Source organism: Ovis aries, chromosome 3 (assembly GCF_016772045.2).
Source record: "Ovis aries strain OAR_USU_Benz2616 breed Rambouillet chromosome 3, ARS-UI_Ramb_v3.0, whole genome shotgun sequence".
Taxonomy (NCBI): Eukaryota; Metazoa; Chordata; class Mammalia; order Artiodactyla; family Bovidae; genus Ovis; species Ovis aries.
In genome coordinates this window covers 32,503,401-32,525,725 of record NC_056056.1, presented here as the reverse complement: position 1 = coordinate 32,525,725, position 22,325 = coordinate 32,503,401, and the positions used below count along the sequence as shown (strand labels likewise).

The window sequence follows — 22,325 nt, the reverse complement described above, 5'->3', positions numbered from 1 at the left end:
AGAATCACTTGAGTCAGAGAGCCAGTGTGCTGGGACATCAGAGGGTGGAAGTGTCATTTCAGCTTAGGTGCTTCCCAACAGAAATGGGGAACAGATAAGATGGTGACAAAGAGAAGGGAGGGCCTTCCAGACAGGGGGAACAGCATCTGCAAAAGCTCGGAGGAGCCAAGCCCAAGTCCAAGAGAGCCTTTGAGAGAAGTCAGTAGACCAGTCTGTCCAGGGCTGCATGACGGAAGCTGGGGTGTCAGGCAAGGGTCAGGTGGTGAGATGCCCCCGGATGCAGGGAAGCTGGGGTGTCAGGGAAGGGCCAAGCGGTAAGATGCCCCCGGATGCCAGGCCAAGGGGGGAGGACTGTCATTACACTAAATAACAACCAGGTCACCCTTTATTGTGCTTTACATTACACTAAATAACAACCAGGTCACCCTTTATTGTGCTTTACAATGCATAAGGACTCTACTTCCAGTGTCTAGATGGTTGGGGCATGGCCAGGAAGTCACGAAGACTGTGACGGTCCTGGCAGGAGAGTAAGACCAGACTCTGAACAGGTATGTGCAGCTGGGGTGTGACGCACGTGGGGAAGTCACCCAGGGTGAGCCTGCAGCGCAGGCAGGCGGCACACATTCAGTCTCCGCCCCATGGCGAAGCAGAAATAAGCGGAAAGGGGAATCAGGAGGAAGCAGAGGCTTCTGATGGGCCTCTCACCAGCCCCAGAGCTGAGGGACGACATTTGGGAGCAGGACCAGAGATGGGCTGGGCGGAACGCAGGCTAACCTCAGCCTCTCTCCCTTCCTTTACACAAGAGGGCCACCAAACAAAGCTGACAGCTGAAGGGGGAGTGGAGGGGCTTCCTAGGAGCCACGTTAGAGACAGAAATGGCCGGGCATCTTGGCTTTGGCACAGCATCCACCATCACAGAGGAAGGCGAGGAACACAGAGGGCACCGGGCCACTGCAGTCTGGGGCAGGGAGTGAGTTTCGAAAAGTAGAAAAAGTCCAGAGAGGAAAAAAAAAAAAAAAACCAGTGGGAACTGAGAAGGCAAAGGCAAAGGGCCCAGCAATCAGGCCTCAACTGGTGATCTTCCAGACAGGTTTTCAGTAAGTTGACCTCAGAATCTCAAATAAAATGAGCCAAGTGGGGAATTACTTTTTTTTTTTTTTTTTTTGGCTGTCCTGGGTCTTAGTTGAGGCATGCAGGATCTAGTTTCCTGACCAAGGATCGAATCCAAGCTCTGTTGCGTTGAGAGCCCGGAGTCTAAGCCATTGACCACCAGGGAATTCCCGAAATGACTATTAAGGGAAGAGAACAGGTAATCTCAGCTTCCATGACTGCTGGTTTAGAAGCATCGGGAAATATTATATGAAACATTGATTTAAAAACAACACCACTGACAGTGCTTGGTCTGCCTCTATGTGGTTTATGGGAACACAGGGCTTCGGAGGCTCAGCCCTTATCAGGTGTGAATAATTGAGGAAATCCAGGCTGCCTCCAAGATCAGCAGCGGCACAGGCCCTAGGGCTGAGGGTAAACTTCTGAGGTGGCTTTGAGACCTTCTGCTTCCACTGTGGCCTTAGGACCCTGGAGCTATTTTTATAGCTTTGATGATAGAATTACTGCTAACAGAACATTGTTGGCATTTTATAATTTAATTGGTACTTACTTTATAAATTTTATCAGTACAAGCAGTGTATTGGTTACATATATGGAAGGACGTACTTTGTGGGTCTTTAAAACTGAGTGAATCCAAATAAATGAGATCAAGGCGGGTGGGGGTGGGGCGGGGGTTAATAATGCTTTTGTACATAGCTGTCTGTAAGGTGTTCTGAGCTCATGATAAGAATTTGTTCATCTGAAATTTATCCGTCTGGATATCTACAACTCAGCACATTGAAGCATTCACTTTTTTTTTTTTTTTCTAAGAACATAGAAACTATGGGGTTAAGAAGCCTTCTGATGAGTAACTCATGCCCTCAAAGAATCTGCAGCTCAGGGAGTAGAATCCATCACGTGAAAACAATACAGTGTTAAAAATTTCACTGCTGATTTGGTTTAAGTTTGGAGCTAAGAACCATACACCAGGACTCGGGATTTACCGTTTATGCTTTCCCCATTCCTATGATATTTATATGTCCAGTTTCCTACTATGGTCACCAGGCAGCCTATAAAAAGTAAGGTTACTCACCTCTATCTTTCCAACTGAACGCACTGTATCAAATATAGAAACTGGAGGAAGCTTCATTGTTACGGAGCCAAAATGATTGAGAGCAAGAGTGAGTGCTTTAAATATACAGATGAACTAACCGATTTAAGACGCAGACTCTTAAAGGCTAAGATTCCAAGATCAATCATTCAGAAGTCCAAATATATAATCAGAGAGTCTGTCACAGCATGAGCAGTGGTGCTGGAACACAAAACAGGCACTGTGCCCGGAGCTGCTAAAAGATAAAGCCAGACCATGGGGTGACCCTGGCGCCAGAGGGGAGTTTCAGAAGCAACACTTCTGAAATGCAAAACAGAGTTAGGAGCAAGCACCAGAATTCTGCAAAAACAAAACAAGTGCTAGGTTGAGCCACACTAAAACTGCCACGTAAGCAGCAGTCCAAGCACAGCCAAGATCCATTTTTAATGACGCAGTTCGAGTGCACATGGGCCTACTGGGTATATACCTGCATGAACAGTGTCCCTCCAGCAGGGCCTGCCCACATTGCAAGAAGCAAAAAGCAGACAGTGTGAAAAAGCAGCTGAACAGGCTGGGTCCTGAAAGCAGAAACCCAGCTGGCCAGGGACAGCTTCTTAAAAAGTTATGAATGAAGGGTGGCGATTACATTCTCTAAATCAGACCCTCAGCCTCTGGAGGGGTGGCTCTGTTACTGCTATGTTGTCATTAAAAAAGATCTGTTGATAGTAAAATATGTATTATGACCTCTCCTATTAACATCTACATCAGCTAACATTAAGCTCGCACTTTGCATCTGGAACTGTTAAGAGGGTTGAATGAATTATTTTATTCAATCTTCCCAGCAACACTGAGGTGGGATCTATGTCCCCATTTTACAGATGAGCAAAGCAAGGTTTAGCACAGTTGAAAAACTTATCCAAAATCATACAACTGTTACCTGGGATAGTGGGATTCAAATGCAGGCCTATCTGACTATAGCGTTTTCACACTTCACCCCAGGGCTGCAAAGGAGATACTGAGATTTATCCACTCTCATGTGCCATTAGATAAAAAAAAATCCAATTTTAGCTAGGGAGATGTAGATCTTTGTTCAGAGACATCACAAGCCAGCACAATATTAAGAAACAGGTGAATAATAAGGCTCTTAAAAGGCTATGCGTTTTTAGGAGAATGACATCCCTGGAAGGTCACAGAAGCTCCAAGGAAGAAATGGGAAAATCAGTCCTGCACAAACACCCAGCCCTGCTTAGCCATTTGCCGTGTCTGTGCTGATGCTCAGACAGGGCTGCAGGCCTGGTCAAGCCAGCCTGTGTTCTGTCTTTAAGGTCCAGTGAGATTCAGCAATGCCATTGGCAATGCTCAAAAGGCCTTGCACCAGATGGCTCTTTTTACGGGCTCTCTGCCCACTGCCCAGCCGGCTCCATCAGCCTCCCAGCTGCCAACGCCAGGCTGGACTTCCTGGGTCAGCTTCTTCCACTCTCTGCTCAGTATGTAAGTTTTTCAGCAGTGTGTGCCCCGACCAGCAGCTCTCAATGAGCGCTTTCACTGGGGTGCTGGGGACCCTGCTGGGCTTCGGGTAAGAGCTCGGTGCTGGCTGGCGCAGATCCCTGGCTGTCTTCTGGCACACCAACTGCCAGCGATGCGAAACAGACCCGTGATTGTTTGCAGGCCTTTTTCCTTCTTTCCCCGGCTTTCCTGCTGTCTTATTGCAACATACTTCACACGCAGTAGATGCACAGATCTTACCAGTTCAGTGCTGAGAGTCTCAACAACTGTTTGTACACTTGTGTAACCACCACCCAAATAAGAGAGAAAACTTTGGGATGTCCCCAAAGAGTTCTCTTTTCAGCCAACCCCTGCACCCAACCACTATCTGATTTCTAACTTCTATCAGTATTGATTTGGTTTTGCCTGTATTCTTGCCTAATCAGAGATCCAACTGCCAACATCCACTGGATCATAGGAAAGGCAAGAGAACTCCAGAAAACATCTACTTCTGCTTCATTGACTACGCTAAATCCTTTGACTATGCGGATCACAACAAACTGTGGAAAATTCTTAAAGAGATGGGAATACCAGACCACCTTACCTGGCTCCTGAGAAATCTGTATGCATGTCAAGAAGAGACAGTTAGAACTGGACATGGAACAATGGACTGGTTCCAAATTGGGAAAGGAGTACATCAAGGCTGTATATTGCCCACCTTGCTTATTTAACTTACATAAACAGTACATCACGTGAAATGCTGGACTGGATGAAGCACAAGCTGGAATCAAGATTGTGGGGAGAAATATCAATAACCTCAGATATGCAGATGACACGACACTTACGGCAGAAAGCGAAGAATTGAAGAGCTTCTTGATGAAAGTGAAAGAGGAGAGTAAAAGAGCTGGTTTAAAACTCAACATTCAAAAACTAACATCATGGCATCTGGTCCCATCACTTCATGGCAAATAGATGGGGAAACAATGGAAATAGTGACATTTTCTTGGGCTCCAAAATCACAGCAGATGGTGACTGCAGCCATGAAATAAAGGATGCTTGCTCCTTGGAAGAAAAGCTATTACCAACCTAGACAGCATATTAAAAAGCAGAGACATTACTTGCTGACAAAGGTCTGTCTAGTCATAGCTATGGTTTATCCAGTAGTCATGTATGGATGTGCAAGTTGAACTATAAAGAAAGCTGAGTGCCAAAGAATTGATGCTTTGAACTGTGGTGTTGGAGAAGACTCTTGAGAGTCACTTGGACAGTAAGGAGATCCAACCAGTCCATCCTGAAAGAAATCAGTCCTGAATATTCATCGGAAGGACTGATGTTGAAGCTGAAAGTCCAATACTTTGGCCACCTGATGCGAAGAACTGACTCATTGGAAAAGACCCTCATGCTGGGAAAGATTGCAGGCAGGAGGTGAAGGGGGACAACAGAGGATGAGATGGCTGGATGGCATCACTGACTCGATGGACACAAGTTTGAGTAAGCTCTGGAAGTTGGTGATGGACAGGGAGGCCTGGCATGCTGCAGTCCATGGGGTTGCAAAGAGTCAGACATGACTGATTGACTGAACTGAACTTGCTTAATTATATCTAAAACATAATTAGAAGATGTTCGATAACAATCCACAGGCCTTTGATGATGAAAAACACTTTGGATCATAACTATGATCTGCCATTAAAAGACATGCTTACTATACAACATGTGAAAAATATAAAATAAGGGCGTTTGTATGTGTGTGTGTTATTTTATTTTAAAAAAATTTTAATGGAGCATGGTTGACTTACACAATTTTGTATTAGTTTCAGGTATACAGGAAAGTGGATCAGTTACACACACACACACATATATATATCCACTCTTTTTTTAGATTCTTTTCCCATATGGACCATTACAAAGTATTGAACAGAGTCCCCTGTGCTCCACAGTAGGTCCTTATTAGGTATCTATTTTAAATAGTTTGCATATGTCAATCCCAATCTCTCAATTTATTCCTCCCCCCATTTATTCCCTGCTAGCCTAAGTTTGCTTTCTATATCTGTGACTCTTTTAAAAACTCTTATCAACTCTTCTAAGAACTTTCAAAAATTAAAAACAGAGCTACCATATGATCCAGTAATTCCATCCCTGGATATATACCCAAAGTTTTTAAAAGAGTTTAAAAATCACCTGGGATCCTATCACCCAGAAATAACGACTATTAGTATTCCAGTGGGTTTCTTTCAGGGCCAGTACACATGTATCGATGACAGGTTCTCTAGCGTGGCATTAGCTTTTTTTGTAGATAAATAAAGCTTGTTGCTGCTGACCTCAGAGCAGGTCATTTGGAGTTGCCTGTGTAAGAGACAGCTCCACCAAAAATCAATCTGCAATTTCAAGCACCAACTCTTGTGGTTCACTTGGGGCCAATATCTGAATTCACTTCTTGTTTTCTTCAGTGGGATATGTCTGACACTCTTTTTCCCACTGGCAGTCATATGACCTCTCCTGGTACCTCAGTTTTACTTCTCAGAAGGACAGTGGCTAGCTCCTTGAGATATACCTTGAACTATACCTCTACAATGTGAATAACGCATTTGCCATTAAATCAGACCATCTATGGGCTTCCCAGGTGGCACTGTTGGTAAACAACCTGTCTGCCAACGCAGGAGACAGAGGAGATGCAGGTTCGATCCCTAGGTCGGGAAGATCCCCTAGAGGAGGAAATGGCAACCCACTCCAGTATTCTTGCCTGGAGAATCCCATGGATAGAGGAGCCTGGTGGGCTACAGTCCATAGGGTCACACTGACTCAGATACGACTGAAGCGACATAGCACACACACAGATTATCTGCAACAAAATCTCCAAACTGGACAATCATTTCTCTAGCTACTTTCATAAGAATGCAGCCATAGACATGCCCTTGATATTACATAGATTTTCTTTGAAAGATGGTACTTTAATAACATTCTTAATTTTAAGTTGGAGGAGTTTTCTAAGGATCCCAAGAATATGATGGTGTTAGTTGCTGAGTCTTCTTTTATATACATCCCAAGCAACAAGGTAACCAATGCTAGGTCATCTTCCCAGCATGAATTATGCTCCAGAACTCTTTTCATCTCGCAAAACACTGTACCCATTAAACAACTCTCCACACCCCATCCCCTCAGCCCCTGGTGACCTCTGTTCTGCCTCCTGCCCATGAAGCTGACTGCTCTAGTATCTCACATGAGTGAAATCACACACAGTGTGTCATTTTGTGACTGGTTTACTTCACTCAGCACAACGTCCTTGGGGTTCATCCCTTTCATTGCACGTGTCAGGATTCCCTTCCTTTTCAAGGCTAAATAATATTCCACTGAATGTGTATACCACATTGTGTTCTATCTAGATATATTTAGCTAGCTTCCACTTTCAGCTGTTTCTCATGATGCTGCTGTGGGCATGGGGGTACTGTATCTTTTTGAGGCCCTGCTTTTGCTTTTTTGGGTATATATCTAGGGATGGAATTACTGGATCACACGGTAGTTCTGTTTTTAATTTTTTTCAAAAACTGCCATGCCATTTTCCATTGTGGAAATTATTTCCATTTTACATTCCCACTGGCAGTGCACAGGATTCCAATTTCTGTACACACTCATCAACACTTGTTATTTCCCGCTTTTTAAAAAAATATATAATAGCCATCTTAATCAGTGTGGAGTGGCATCTCACTGTGGTTTTGATTTGCATTTCCCTAATAATTAGTGATACGGAGCATCTTTTCATATATTTGTTGGCCATTTATATATTGTCTTTGAAGAAATGTCTGCTGCTGCTGCTGCTGCTGCTAAGTCGCTTCAGTCGTGTCTGAGTCTGTGCGACCCCATGATGGCAGCCCACCAGGCTCCTCCATCCCTGGGATTCTCCAGGCAAGAATATAGGAGTGGGTTGCCATTTCCTTCTCCAACGCATGGGAGTGAAAGTGAAGTGGCTCAGTCGTGTCGGACTTGTCTATTCAAGTCCTATTCCCATTTTTAACCAAGTTGTTTTTCTGTTGCTGAGTTGTGAGCAGTCTTGATATATTCTGGATAGAATTCTCTTATCAGATACAGGATTTGCAAATATTTTCTGGGTTGCCATTCCATGGGCTTCCTTGCCACTCTGTTGATGGTGTCCTTTGGTACATCAAAGTTTTAAATTTTTATGTAGTCCAATTAATAACGGTGTTTTAAATAAGAATACATTTGGTCTAGAAGAAAGAAGTGTTGGAAAAAAATCCAGACCTGGGTTTTTTCTTAGTTATGCCACTTAATGAGCTGGATGACCCTGGACAAGGCATTTAATTTCTCTGAACTTCATTATCCTTCTTTGAAGACTGTGTCTGTTAGTCGCTCAGTTATGTCCGACTCTTTGTGACCCCATGGACTGTAGCCTGCCAGGCTCCTCTGTCCATGGGACAGAGTGGGTTGCCATTTCCTTCTCTAAGGGATCTTCCCAACCCAGAGATTGAACCTGGTCTCCTGCATTGCAGGCAAACTCTTTACCATCTGAGCCACCAGGGAAGCCCTGTATGAAGATGGGAGAGGGGAAAAGAAGCCACATAAGGCTTTTGTGAAATGTGAATGCACACAGAGCAAGAATCAGAGTGCCCAGCACTTGGAAGACACATGCCTCTTCTCCACGCCTACCGCAGCATACTTGTCAGCAAGTATCAGCTCATTCAACAGGACCCCAGGACAGGCACTGTTCGAATTAACAAAGGGATCATTATCCTGGTCTTATCAATGAGGAAGTGGGTGCATGGCCAGGTTACCTAAAGAACCCAAGACCACAGCGCCTATACAGTTACCACTTAGATCTTCTGCTATGGGTATTCCCCTCACTCCTGGTCCCTGCTGTCTCACTCACAGGACAGACCAGTTGCCCCAACCCCGGTGCAGACATAAGAACTGGGAAACCCTTAAAGACCATCCAGTCCAGCTCTCCCAACTTACAGATGAGAGAATATGAGGGAGGTTGAGAATCTTGCCCAGATTCACAGAGCAACATTGCCTGAGTCACCCTGCCGGCCAACCCTCCCTGCCAGTGTGGCAATGAATGCCCTTGAGAGAGCAGAAGGGAGGCCTTGTTTCAGGTCCAGCACCACCCACTCCTCCCCGGAACGCTCAGCCCTGTTCTCCTCTGACAGTGTTGTCTGGGGGAGAATAGGACATTCTCAGCAGTGCTGGAGAATAGAATAGCTTTGGGGGTGAAATTTCTTAAGACAGACAGACAACTGGACATGTTTATTTAGCAGCCCCTAGGTCCAGGCCTGCTAGGAGGGCCAGACCTCTCTCGGGGGTTGAGGAAAACAATAGGATGACGCCGGTATTTTTTCCCCTTCCTACCCTGCTGTATAAGGCCCCAGCCAAGGTCAGCACACCAATTATCGTAGGTGCCCTTGCATTCCAGCCTTGAGATGGAAGGAGCACAAGGGAGCAGAGTGCTTTATCCCGGAACATTCTGGCCAGTGCTTCCAAGCAATGAGAAACAGACATTTCATTGCTTTTGCTTCAAAAGGCCTTTTCATCTTTCTTGTTTCATGAAGGAATAATGCACAGATGATATGAATGGAAATCAAACTAAAAATTTTCCCATAATTATGCCACTAAGTAACCTTGCTTTTTGAAGAAAATGATTGTACCATTTATTCTGAGATCCACAAACCAAGAAAGAAATGTGTAGGAATGACTCTCTAACTGCCTTAACCATCTCATCAGTAGGCCAAGTGGTTATTTCTCATGACTAACACCATTAAAATCTGGAGGAAAAACCAAGTGGTTATATTCTGGCATATTCTTTATTCTATAAAGAATATTTTATTCTATACAAAATTATGATCTATGCAGGAAGGCATAGTAAGATGATAAAATATTATTGTCTCTGACCTTGGAGAGATTCCTCAGCCCACCATCACTGGTTTCTTGGAAACCTGGATTGCCACATATGTATGTATACTTGGATGAATGACACATATAACTATTTTATAGTTCAATGCAAATATCTGAGCTCTTACTACATACCGGAGATTTCCCCTAGGCGCCAGGAAAAACAAAGATTAAGATAGAGGTTGTGTCCTCAAGAGGTTCACAGATCTGCTGTGTAAAGAAATAAATGACATTTAGTGTGACAAACACATGATAAAAATAACAGCAAAGTATAAGATACAGTTGGGGACACAAAGAGGGCTTGGCAGAGGCTGCAGAGCTCTGAATTTTTTCAGCATCCATCCTGTATGATTCAGCTCCAGGAGCACCTCCCGCACAAGTAGTGAGAGGCTAGGAGTGATGCTAGGAATGCATTGCTTTATTACAAGCAGGGCCTTTCTACAGATCTTCACTCAAGATCTTTATAAAGGTGCTTGTACCTTAGAGGTTCTGATTTATAAATGCTATTTCACATACCATTCACCTAAAAACAAAGTTGGGACATGGAGAAAAGTCTTTCTGAATAGTTATGATGAAGCTTGGAGCCCTACCAAGCTACCAATCTCCTGGTTCCCAGGTGCTTGAATTTACCTGAGTCATTCTGTAGGGTAAGGAAAAAGTTGGCATTTGAGCCCAGAAATCCTAATTCTCAGATTTATAGGCAGACTTCAGGATGCGCATTAGGGCACTGAGCTTCCAAGTCCTCACCAGGCACCCATATTCCTAGATGTAAAGCCACAGCTAAACTACGTACAGGCTACTGAAATATTCTGTTTATAATTCTCTTGTGGGGATATGTACTGTTTGGCATAAGACACCTGTCAACGCCATCAGGTACAAAAGCAGTGTTTTAATCTCACATGCAGTTCTGTGAACACTTGCTCAGGAGACAGTGGAGAGAATGAACTTCACCCAGCTGCGTGACCTTGGCCAGATGATTGGTCTTCCGAATCTCTAGGTCCCTAGCTCAGCCACTGACTTAATGAAGTCCATCACCATGACAGTTGTTCTGAGTGCTTATACTGCACAAAATGACTAAACATAGCTACAGTTTAGTAACACATAAGGATTTAGCATGTTCTGAGGACTTAGATGAAGATGTCATTCCTGTCCTCTTTGTGGTCTAAGAGATTTTCTCATCTATCTGGTACAGAGATGAGAGGGACACAGTCATGGCCCACCAATCTGCAGATGGTCCTCTAGGAGACAAACAAGTGCTCAACAGAATAGGTGTTATATCCCCTCTCAGGGCTCCCATCTGGCAGGCTGACTTCCCAGAGTCAGGGGCTCAGCTTGCCAATTCTGCAGCAGCTCTCGGGTTTGCATTTTTATTACCCAAAACTTCTGTCTAAGGATTTTAAAAATACAGCTGAAGTATGACATATGTATCTTTGTAAGCAGGGATTATCACTGTTTCTAGACAGGGCATGTTCATGCCCCAGAAGAATCCACAAGAATTACTCAGATGGTAATAATATACCCCTTCATAGGTACCATGTTTTGTAAAGTAAATACATGTACAGGGACATTTTCTCATTTGACCCCTCTCTCAGATGTTGCTACTGGTAAAGAACCTACCTGTCAATGCAGGAGAGGTAAGAGATGAGGGTTCCATTCCTGGGTCAGGAAGATCCCCTGGAGGAGGGCATGGCAACCCACTCCAGAATTCTTGCCTGGAGAATCCCATGGACAGAGGCACCTGGTGGGCTATACTCAATGGGACCGCAAAGGGTTGGACATGGACATGACTGAAGTGACTTAGCCTGGAGCATGCCCATACAAAGCAAATTAATTATCCCCATTGTTACTGGGGAGGAAATACGCTCAGAGAGAAGAACTAGGCACCTATGGCTTGCAGGTGGCCACTGGGGACTTCGACCACCACCCCTCTCTCACACACACAGCCCAGTCCCAACCCCGCCTCTCAGAGGCAGCAATCACTGCTTCTAGACTGGATGGATCTGAAGATGTAGGGAAGGAGTTCTAAATTCCGGGACAAACTATCAGAAAAGCAGAAGCTCCTCCCGTGAATGAATGTCTCAATCTCCAGAGTCTTTCTTGGTTCTCCAAGCCCTGACCATGGACCATGTTGTTAAGAACACTGCAAAGCAGGCATATGTGTGACTCAGTGGCGGCTGACACCCCACCCTGTCTACCCATCTCTCTCTCTCTCTTTTTTTTTTCAGATCATTAATTTTATTTTATTTTTTAATTGAAGGATAATTGCTTTACAGAATTTTGTTGTTTTTTGTCCAACCTCAACGTGAATAAGCCATAGGTATACATATATCCCTTTCTCTCTCTCTTTCGAGAGGCCGCCCATGCTCCCGTTTTTCATGACGTCCCTGGCATTTGCCTTCTGTCTTCCACTCTCACCAACTTACTCTCCTGACTCCTCTCTTACTTGCCCTTTCCTCATCTAGGTCCCAAGACTCTTCCTGGGGCCCTTTCTCTCTCCAACAAAGTAAACAGTCATAAAGCAGGTGGGCAGGCTGCCAAGAAGCAGAGGCTCCAACCAGAAGTGACAGCTCCCAGCTTCTCTGCTGACTGGCCTGTAACCAACCAGAAGGCATGTCCCCTCAGGAGTTCATGTCTGTTGTGTGCAGTCTCCTCTCTCCCCAGATTAACATGTGCCACTCTCTGCGGTGCAGGAATCTGCAAAGGAAAGACCCATATTCTCTGAAACATTTGGAATATTCTAGGGACAGCAGTGTCGGAGTAGGGGTGGGGTGAGCCCACAGTCTGGAGTTGGAATGCTGAGGTTCAAATCCCAGTGCAAACGCATAAGTGTGCAGCCACAGGTGGGTCACTAAAACTCTCAGCATCTCAATTTTCTCATTTCTAAAATGAGGATGATAATTCCCAATCCTCAGAATTTGGGGAGGATTACTCTGATGCTCAGAGGGATTGGGGGCAGGAGGAGAAGGGGAAGACAGAGGATGAGAAGGCTGGACGGCATCACCGCCTCGATGAACATGAATTTGAGTGAACTCTGGGAGTTGGTGATGGACAGGGAGGCCTGGCGCGCTGCGATTCATGGAGTCACAAAGAGTCGGACATGACTGAGCGACTGAACTGAACTGAAAATCAATAAGTGCTTTCAAATTCTGATGCTAGAGAAGACTGCTGGAAGTCTTTCAGACTGCAAGGAGATCAAACCAGTCAATCCTAAAGGAAATCAACCCTGAATATCTGGAAATCAACCCTGGAAGGACTGATGCTGAGGCTGACGCTCCAATACTTTGGCCACCTGGTAAGAAGAGCCGACTCATTGGAAAAGACCCTGATTCTGGGAAAGACTGAAGGAAAAGGAGAAGGGTGCAGCAGAGGATGAGGTGGTTAGATAACATCACCAACTCGATGGACATGTATTTGAGCAAACTCCAGGAGACAGTGGAGGACAGAGGAGCCTGGTGTGCTGCAGTCCATGGGGTCACAAAGAGTCAGAAATGACTTACCCACTGAACAACAAAAAAAATCAGTAAATACTTAAGTGCTTAGACTACTGCTTGGCACATAGTGGTGCCCAATGAATGGAAGCAAAGTTATAAAGAGATAAATTTTAGAAAAGGCCTCTAGCTTAGGGTTCATTCATTCAACAAGGATGAAAGAGCAGGTTTTTGAGCATCTGCTCTTTACCAGGCAGTGATCTGTGCCCTAAAGATGCAGTAGGGAATAAGAGAAGTGAACTGTGGGAAACACAGACAAGAGGAATATTAGATTGTGGTCAATGGCTGTGCAGTGAATTAAAATATAGTAAGTCCCCTACATACAAGTGAGTTTGGTTCGAAGAGCAAGTTCATAAGTTCAACAAAGTTAGCCTAGGCACCCAACTAACACAATTGGCTATGTAGTACTGTACTGTAATAGGTTTCTAATAGTTCTCACATAAATAATACATACATAAAAAACAAACACAAAAAATTAACATTTTAAATCTTAGAGTACAGAACCTTGAAAAGTACAGTAGTATAGTACAACAGCTGGCATCCAGGAGGTGGCTCAAGTGAACAGGCAAGAAGAGTTACTGAATGGAGGAGGGAGACAAGGTTGGAGATGGTACAGCTGAAGGATCTTCAGCAAAAGGAGGTGGAGGGAAAGCGGCAATTTAACTCATGACATGATGGCACAGGTTCAGGTTCCTTGCTGGAACCAGATACACGTTTGCATCTTTGAAAGTTTGCAACTTGAAGGTTCCTATGTAGGGGACTTAATGTAAGGCAAGCGAATGAGAGGGATAGACAGCTTCCATGGATTGTAGAGGCAAGAATAGCTTCTCCAGGGAGCAAATTCTCAAAAGACATGCGGAGTGACATTCATCCATGGAGGGAGAAAATAACATCCACAGCTTCAAAGGTGGGCAAGAGCCTCAGCAAGTCCTGGCTTATCCTAACTAGGAAGGAAGCCACGAGCAGAGTCTGCGGCAATTTCTGAGGGAGGAGTCAGAACCCACAAACTCCAATTTGGACTAGTGTTCATACTCTACCAGGGGCTTCCCTTGTGGCTCAGCAGGTAAAGAATCTGCCTGCAATGCGGGAGACCTGGGTTCAATCCTTGGATTGGGAAGAGTCCTTGGAGAAGGAAAAGGCTACCTACTCCAGTATTCTGGCCTGGAGAATTCCATGGACTGTAGAGTCTACGGAGTTGCAAAGAGCCGGACATGACTGAGCGACTTTCTTTCTTTCTTTTCTTTCATACTCTACGAACTGGGATACAGCCAATGAGGGGAACTATATTTTCAAAAGAAAAATAGAATTTAGGTCAATACTTTTGAAATATCTCCTCCTTAAGGAGGAACTCGGGGAGGAATTTATCTTAGCATCTCAAAAAGCTGTATTTGTCCTAGACAACTGCATTTTTAAAAGTTTTATAGACGCCATGAGTTTTGCAAATGACTTTTCTCTTGTGAGCTACAGGAAGCTCAAAACTGAATTTGCAACAGGGCTAGGTGGTAGGTACTTTTTCCCTGAAATGACTTTATTTCTGGCTTTTTTCCCTCTCTTTTACTCTTAGATTTTCTTTGAGTTGATCTCTTTATTTATTGTAGCACAGGTGTGTGTGTGTGTGCATGTGTAAAATATATGCTCCAAATCCTCTTTAGTACTAGCTGCTGCTGCTGCTGCTGTATCACTTCAGTTGTGTCCGACTCTGTGTGACCTCATAGATGGCAGCCCATCAGGCTCCCCCGTCCCTGGGATTCTCCAGGCAAGAACACTGGAGTGGGTTGCCATTTCCTTCTCCAATGTATGAAAGTGAAAAGTGAAAGTGAAGTCGCTCAGTCCTGTCCGACTCTTAGCGACCCCATGGACTGCAGCCCACCAGGCTCCTCCATCTATGGGATTTTACAGGCAAGAGTACTGGCCTGGGTTGCCATTGCCTTCTCCATAGTACTAGCTGCTGCTGCTGCTGCTGCTGCATCGCTTCAGTTGTGTCCGACTCTGTGCGACCCCATAGATGGCAGCCCACCAGGCTCCCCCGTCCCTGGGATTCTCCAGGCAAGAACACTGGAGTGGGTGGCCATTTCCTTCTCCATGCATGAGAGTGAAAAGTGAAAGTGAAGTCACTGAGTCGTGTCCAACTCTCAGCGACCCCATGGACTGCAGCCTACCAGGCTCCTCCGTCCATGGGATTTTCCAGGCAAGAGTACTGGAGTGGGGTGCCATTGCCTTCTCCATAGTACTAGCTAGATTATAATAAATGTACTGTTTGAAGTAATTTAGCACCTATTTCAAAATAAACAAACTATTTTTTATATCTTGTTATATAACCCACATTTTATGTACCATGGGAATTTTTTAAGTTTCAGTTCACCTTATCCCCACCTGCGCCCACTCCCACCCACCCACTCCCATCATTAATTTTTTTAAGGGGCAAACATATTCTACTACATATGCACAGTTGTAACTGGTCCAAAACTTTCTCACTCCTGCAGCTGTAGCATGTATCTCCCTCTTTTCTTCATCTTCCCATCATCCCCCACTCCCCGCCCACATATATTCTGCACAGCGCCCCCTAGTTTTCATTTCTTTAAAGCATCAGTTGAGCAAAAGCAGCCATTTGACAGTTTCAAACTCTTCCCTGGCTCCTACTGCTCATAGGGATAGGTGAAAACTCCTTAATCTGACAAAATCTCCTTCTCATCACATACTTCGTCACCTAAACTCTGCCCAATCCCAGGTAGCTCCCCTAACTGTCCCTGGATGTCTCTTCTTTCCCTGCCTCTGTGCACTGACACTGCTCTGTCTACCTGGCACGCCAGCCCCCACCCCCGGGGACCCATCCTCACAGCCCTCAAAACCGCACACAAATGCTTGCTGTCCTCTGAAGCTCTCCTAATGGCTCCACTTCCCAGGGGTCTCTTCCAAATCAAAATGTTGCTGGCTGACTATTTGAAGAGTAACTCCATTCCACCTTGCAAAACTGCATAAGTTTACTGACCCTGTCTCTGTATTGTTTAACTTTTTGCAGGTCTTTACAACTCGTTTGCCCACTGGAATTGGCATCTTTTTGATGCTCTGTGTAGTATCATATAAAATTGATACTCCACAAATACTTGACAGTTCATGTCTCTTTCCCTTCAAAATACAAAGCACAAAGCAAATGACAGACAAAAGGTTAGATGCTCAATAAACTAGTCATATTCATATGATAATTCACTAAAACGCAAAAGGTTAGAAAACATAGGAAGTGTTTAACTTCACTAGTAATAAAGAATACAAGTTAAAATGTTGTTTGCTATCAAATTAACAAAGATAAGGAAAAAAATCTCAATCTTTAAAGCTTTTGAGAGTGAAAGGAGTTAGGTACTGTCATAACTGCGGGTATAATCAATACAAATTGAAAACAATTTGACAATATGTAAAAGCTTTAAAATGTCTGTACACATTGGTGTATGTGTTCATGCATGCAAGCTAAGTCGCTTCAGTCGTGTCTGACTCTTTGTGACCCCATGGACTATAGCCTGCCAGGCTCCTCTATCCATGGGATTCTTCAGGCAAGGATACTGGAATGGGTTGCCATGCTCTCCTCCAGGGGATCTTCTCAACCCAGGGATCTAACTCACATCTCCTGCAGTTTTTGCATTGCAGGCAGATTCTTTACTGCTGAGCCATGCGGGATGCCCCAACTCACTGGAGTGTTAGAGACATATTCCAAAGTCCAGAGAAAGCCCTGGGCACCAGGGACTCCTCCCAGGGTTATAATACTGAATCTTTATGAATAACTTAAATGTACAATAAGGAAATTATATGTCCATTAAGTGGACTGTTACAGGGCATTAAAAATGGCAGCCAATGATTCTGTGTTAACTTGGGGCTGGGGGAATGCTTATATGTAAAATTAAGTAGAAAAAAATAAAATACCAGATTATAGGAAATTAATAATTCTAACCACATAAACAAATGCATGAAAGAAAAGATATCAAAACAGTAAAAGCAGTTATACTTGCTTATAGTTTATTGTGCTTTCCAGGTTTTCTAGAAATATTGGATGACTACCAGAGGGGGGTGTGGAAAAGATGCTTTTCTTTCTTTTTTGGCAATGTGCCGTGGCTTGCAGGATCTTAGTTTCCTGACCAGGGACCGAATCCGTCCCCACCCCCACCCCCACATCCCGCAGTGAAGTGCAGAGTCCAAACCACTGGATTACCAAGGAATTCCCAAAAGATGCTTTTCAAGTAGATTTTTTTTCTTTTCTTTATACCAGGAACAGCATCACAAGCACCACTATTGAGCTTTGAGACATAAGTTTTCATTTATTTTATTTTTGCACCTGTTTTAAAACTAAGAAACAGAGAGACGAGAGAAAGTTGAAGAAAGGGAAGGAGAGAGAGTGTGAGGGCAGCTCTCTGACCCTGATTAATCCTTGCCATGAAACAAGCATTGTCATCTTGGAGAGCCAGGAGACAGGCTCAGAAAGTCAAGTTCAAGGTTACCTGAGGGGCAGAGGCACCATCACAACCAGGCTACTATGCCAGGATCAGGCAAGAGAAAGAGAAAAGAAAGGGCAAGGCAGGTGAGCACAAAATCTCAGGGGTAATTTATAGAACAGTATAAAAGGGTGGTTCTAGTGGGTAAGATTGCAGGTGGTTTTTTTCCCCTCCTCATTTTTCCAGGTTTTCCATAAGGTGATATGAACTTTTTGTTTTTATTTATGTGCAAGAAGAAAACTGCAACCATTTGAAATCACTGAACTGTGAGCAACAAGACAGAAAATAGGCTCTACTCATCCCGAATCCCCTCCTAAGGGGAATACAAGGGTCGGAGGGAAAGGGGGGAGTAGTCTCACAACCCTGACTTGAACCATGTGCTGCACCATGGGGCCGCATCAGGATTCAGGGGACGAGGGTGGAGCATGTGTGCCTATGTGTATGTTGTGGGAGTCTCCTGTGATGAGGAGCAGCAGCATCCATGGAGCTGTCTGCAAAGGTGAGCTGTTGGTGAGTCAGCGCCCCCCTGCAGGTCTCCCCACCATCCACAAGTCACACACAAGCACTCTGTAAGGGACATTTACAGGAAGCTGTGTGCCATGGCTGTTTTCCCCACGGTCAGCTTTCTGGATCACAAAGCATGAAGAAAGGCATGTGTTGGGGATGGGGCAGCACCTAGAGGTGAGGAGGGGTTCGTTAGGGCAGCTTTAGTTTTAGGGGAGGGGCCACCCAGACAGGGGTTCCGGGAAAAGCCATCCCAATTGTCTTCAGGTCCAGCTGCCCTGATTCCAAAGGCAGCATTTCTTAGAGAGCTTGGCCTCATCTCGGGGGTCAATGGGGGGCTTCTAGGTAAGACCACTGTGGCTTCATCCCCAGGGAAAAGGTTAGGGAAACTTTTAATTATGTAATTCTAATATATACACACACACAGAAAAACCTAATTGGAATCCATTTTTTGCAGAGTATTTGCCCACAGTCTTCCCACCCAAGTATAAAGTGCTTTCTATTTTCCCAGGTTCCCTGTTAATCTATGTTCATAGGTATAAACAAGATTGTGGGGAGTCACCTGTGACCTTTCGGAGAGCCATTTCCAAAAAGTGACTGGGGTTTAGGAATGAGTGATGGTTCAGAGCAGCATGGGTAAGTCTGGTGAAGGGAAGCCGAAGTAGTTCAATGGCTTGAGTGGTTAGCTAGGTCAAGGTGACTCGTGTGTTAAAATGGGAGGTGGGGGAGATGCTGCAAACACACATCTTCAGAAGCCTCAGAGAGGAAGAGAGAAGGGCAAAGGCCCAGGAGGACCTGAAGGGCACAGGCTCTTGAGTGATTTGTCTTGTAAGTGCAGAACCTCCTATAATGCACTGTCACATCCAGGGGCCAGCCCTGAGGCTTGCACAGAACTGGGGAACACATGGGTATCTTGTCATTTAATACAGAGATGTGATTCCAAGAGACAAACCCACCTGTCTAAGGTGAAATAGCCATGATCTGACTGGGTTGAGATGGGCTGATGCCAGGTCTAGGATTCTTTCTGTTCCAGATGATACTGTGTCCTCTAACAAAGACAAGGGACCCTTATTCACCCATAGATGGGAGGAAGAAGATGGGGGAAACTGAGGACCCAGACAGACTGAGATGTTGAGGACAGAGGGAAGTGAGGAAGAGACAAGAGGGGAGATGAAGATCTGTCCAGCATCGCCATGCAGCTGAGAGGCAGCAGTGGGAGTGAGGTTATGCACGTTGATAATGGATCCCGTAACCAGGTACATGGTCAAGGGACACCTTTACCTAAAGCTCTTAAGTGACTGTTGGCTCCACACGGGGGCCTCACTGTCCATCAGTTAATGAAATCCCTGGTGGCATTTTCCTAATGAGCACTTACCTAGGGCATTAGGGGAGGGGTGGGGCAGTGGGCTTGGAAACCCCCATTTTCATTTTGCCATTTTCTATATAACTGTGTCACCCTGGATAAATCACTAGAAAAATAAGAACCAAATATAAGAAGTCTATTATTCTACACCTTCCCAATCTCCCTATTCACTTCTTATTTCATCACTTGACTGCCTCTGAGGACAGAATGATTGAAAGTATGACGTGGACCTTTTCTTTTCATAAGCATCAAGAAAATACTAAAATCCAGGCCAACGAGCCCTCCCCTTGGAGACTGGGTACCTCTCACAACTCCTGAGACAAGGCTTTGCACTAAAACTCAGTAGTCATCTCCCAACCAGCACTGGCAAGACTCTGCTGCAGGCAACTGCCCAGAGGATTCCTTCATTATAACCCTTCTATGAATGATTCAGAGGTGAGCACTATCACTGTTTGTGTCTGGAGGAATAAGAACATATTATAAAAGAGACCTGAAAATCTGTGATGTATCCAAAAATAGCACCCAGATACGCCAGCTTCCCGGCTCACCTTTCTGTACCATCCAACTCTTCCTTGACTTGCTTCACACAACAGGGGTAGATTGGGACCCCCCATCGCTCAGGTGTCCTGGGATCAGTCATCAAACAGTCTTGGACTGAATGCTGCCAGGTGACCCAGCAGAACTAGCACTCCTAATTCCTACCCACTCTGATGGGCCTTGTCCTAACTCCTTCCCCACTGCAGGTGCCCCTGCAGTCACATGCTTTTGTCAAGTGATCTGCAGCCTTAGGCTGCTCACTCTGCAGAAAAGAATGGGGAGGGGGGGGGGGGGAACAGAGAGTAAGAAAATATAGCTGTCTCCTGGGAACCTCACAAGCTTCTAGCTTATAAAACATAACTGCCTTGCTACCATTTCTGCAGAGTCCCCACTGGCCAGCAGCACATGCTCCGAAGTCAATCCCCTCCCACTCTACTCCCCAACCTCGGCCTATTGGGAGAGAAAGGATACTTGCTGAAGGGACCTGCTGATGTTCCCCATGGTTCAGAAATGCACATGTGTGACCAAAGGGGGCAGGAGAGGAGGCTGATCATAAGGTGGAGTGTCTCTAAATAAAGAGGCCCACCGACTGCTGAGCATCTCTGCACTCCATTCTCAGCTTCCTGTGCCTCCAACAAACTTTGTGACTCGGTGTTTGCAGAGTGAGGCAGCCAAGCAGACTCGGTGATGGATTAAATCCAGAATGTGCTTTTCTTCCAACACTCACCCCTCGGGTGCCACCTGAGCCCCTACCTGGCTGCGGGGGTGGGAGCTGAGCATAGCTCCCGCTCTTCTGCTGGCCCTAAATAGCTACCAGAGCCTGAGGTCTGACGACTTTGGTCCATGGGTATCCTCTCTCTCTTCTCTGTCTCTGTCTGTCTGTCTCTGACACACACACACAGCAGCTGGAGGCTCTATAATGCAGTTGATTTCTAAACTGGTCTGGGTCTCCCGTGCTCTATTTCTCCAGTCTGCAATCTGGACCCCCAGTGTTCTTTTCTTCACCCACACTGCCACCAAACCCAGAGGAATTTCTGGAAATTTTTAAGGCAGAGCAGGGCATCATGAGGGTCTGGCTAACTGTTGCACATCAGTTGAGGGGATGGCCGTGGAAGGGGGCAAGAGAGATCGGGTGACAGACAGAGGTGGCCACCCAGAGCTGCCTGGCACCCTCGGCAGCGTCTCTCCCCTTCAGCATGGCCGAGGGCATATCCGGAAGTTTGGGAGCTTGGGTCCCACGGGCGGCAGGGGAGGGCAGAGGCCAGGTCCATCCAGGGGCGGCGAGACCTGTCTCCCTCTCTCTGGCCAGCCCTCTGCACCGCGGGCGCCGCCTCCCACATCCTCGAAGCCGGCACAGGGCAGCCAGTGAGCGTCTCCCCGCAATTCCGGACCGGCTTCCCGCATAAAACTCCCCAGTACAACCTGCTTTTGTTAATTCTGCAAATGCTGTCACACGACCACCTCCACCAACACCCCCGCCCCCCTGGCACCAAGGGAGACTCGCTTTCCCCAAAACCCAGCTGCTTCGGATCCCCCGAGCCCCGCCGCACCCCGACGGACCACCGCCCACTCGCCCCAGAGCCCTCAAACAAGCGGCCCGAAGGACCACAAGGACCCCTGGGTCTCCGGTCCTGAGCATCTTTGTCCTCCCAACGCAGGCGCGCGCACACCGAGCGACAGAGAGAGCCCAGCCGGGCACCGAGTCCGCACCCTCTGGCCTCGCCGGGGCCCCGCAGGGGGACAATGGTCCGCGTCCTGCAAGTTTGCCAGCCCGGAGGCAGAGAGCCCTCCTTACCGTACATCTTGGCGGGGCGAGCGCCTCCCGGGAGGCCGCGTCGCCTGCAGCCAGCCCCCGGTGGCGCCGGCCTTTCATTCACAGCCGGGTTGGCGGATGGCGGCGGGCGGCGAAGGCCGGGGCGGGGCGGGAGCCGGAGCGGGTTCGGGAGCGAGAGCTGGGGCCAGACGCGCGAGGGCAGGGGACGGGAGCCGCGCGCCCATTCAGCAGCCCGGGCTGAGCGCGGCCGGCTTCCACTCGGGTTTCTGGGCTGGGCTGCGCCGAGAGGGGCGGAGGCTATGCTAATATTGTCCCTCCCCCCGGGCTCAGTCACTGCCTGGCCGCCCCGCCCACACCCTACCCCGCCCCGCCCCCTGCAATTCCCACTCTCTTAGAAACCCAGATCCCTAGAAGCACCTTTCCCAGGCTGTCGCCCCCAGGTGCTGGGTGGAGCGTTTTCCAGCGGCAGCGTCCCCTACGGGAAGTGACCCGTCCTGCTCCGGTTGGAATGCTTAGGCCGACAGCTAAGATCTCTCGTAACGTGCGGGGTCCGAGGGTCAGCAGGGGTGCTGGAAACTGCAGATGTAGCCCCTCCCCCAAATTTATCCAGAATACGTTA

General features: G+C 46.5%; 1 protein-coding gene across 6 annotated transcripts in view; it reads right to left on the bottom strand.

The window, feature by feature from the left end:
* EFR3B (EFR3 homolog B) overlaps positions 1 to 21,979 on the bottom strand; it is a 96,607-nt gene extending 74,628 nt beyond the window's left edge. For all 6 annotated transcript variants that reach the window (XM_004005730.6, XM_042245873.2, XM_042245874.2 and 3 more), the window contains exon 1: positions 21,728 to 21,979. In XM_004005730.6, the coding sequence (XP_004005779.4) occupies positions 21,728 to 21,734 (7 nt within the window). In that variant the 5' untranslated portion in view covers positions 21,735 to 21,979. The remainder of the gene's footprint in view (positions 1 to 21,727) is intronic.
* Positions 21,980 to 22,325: the final 346 nt, after the last annotated feature.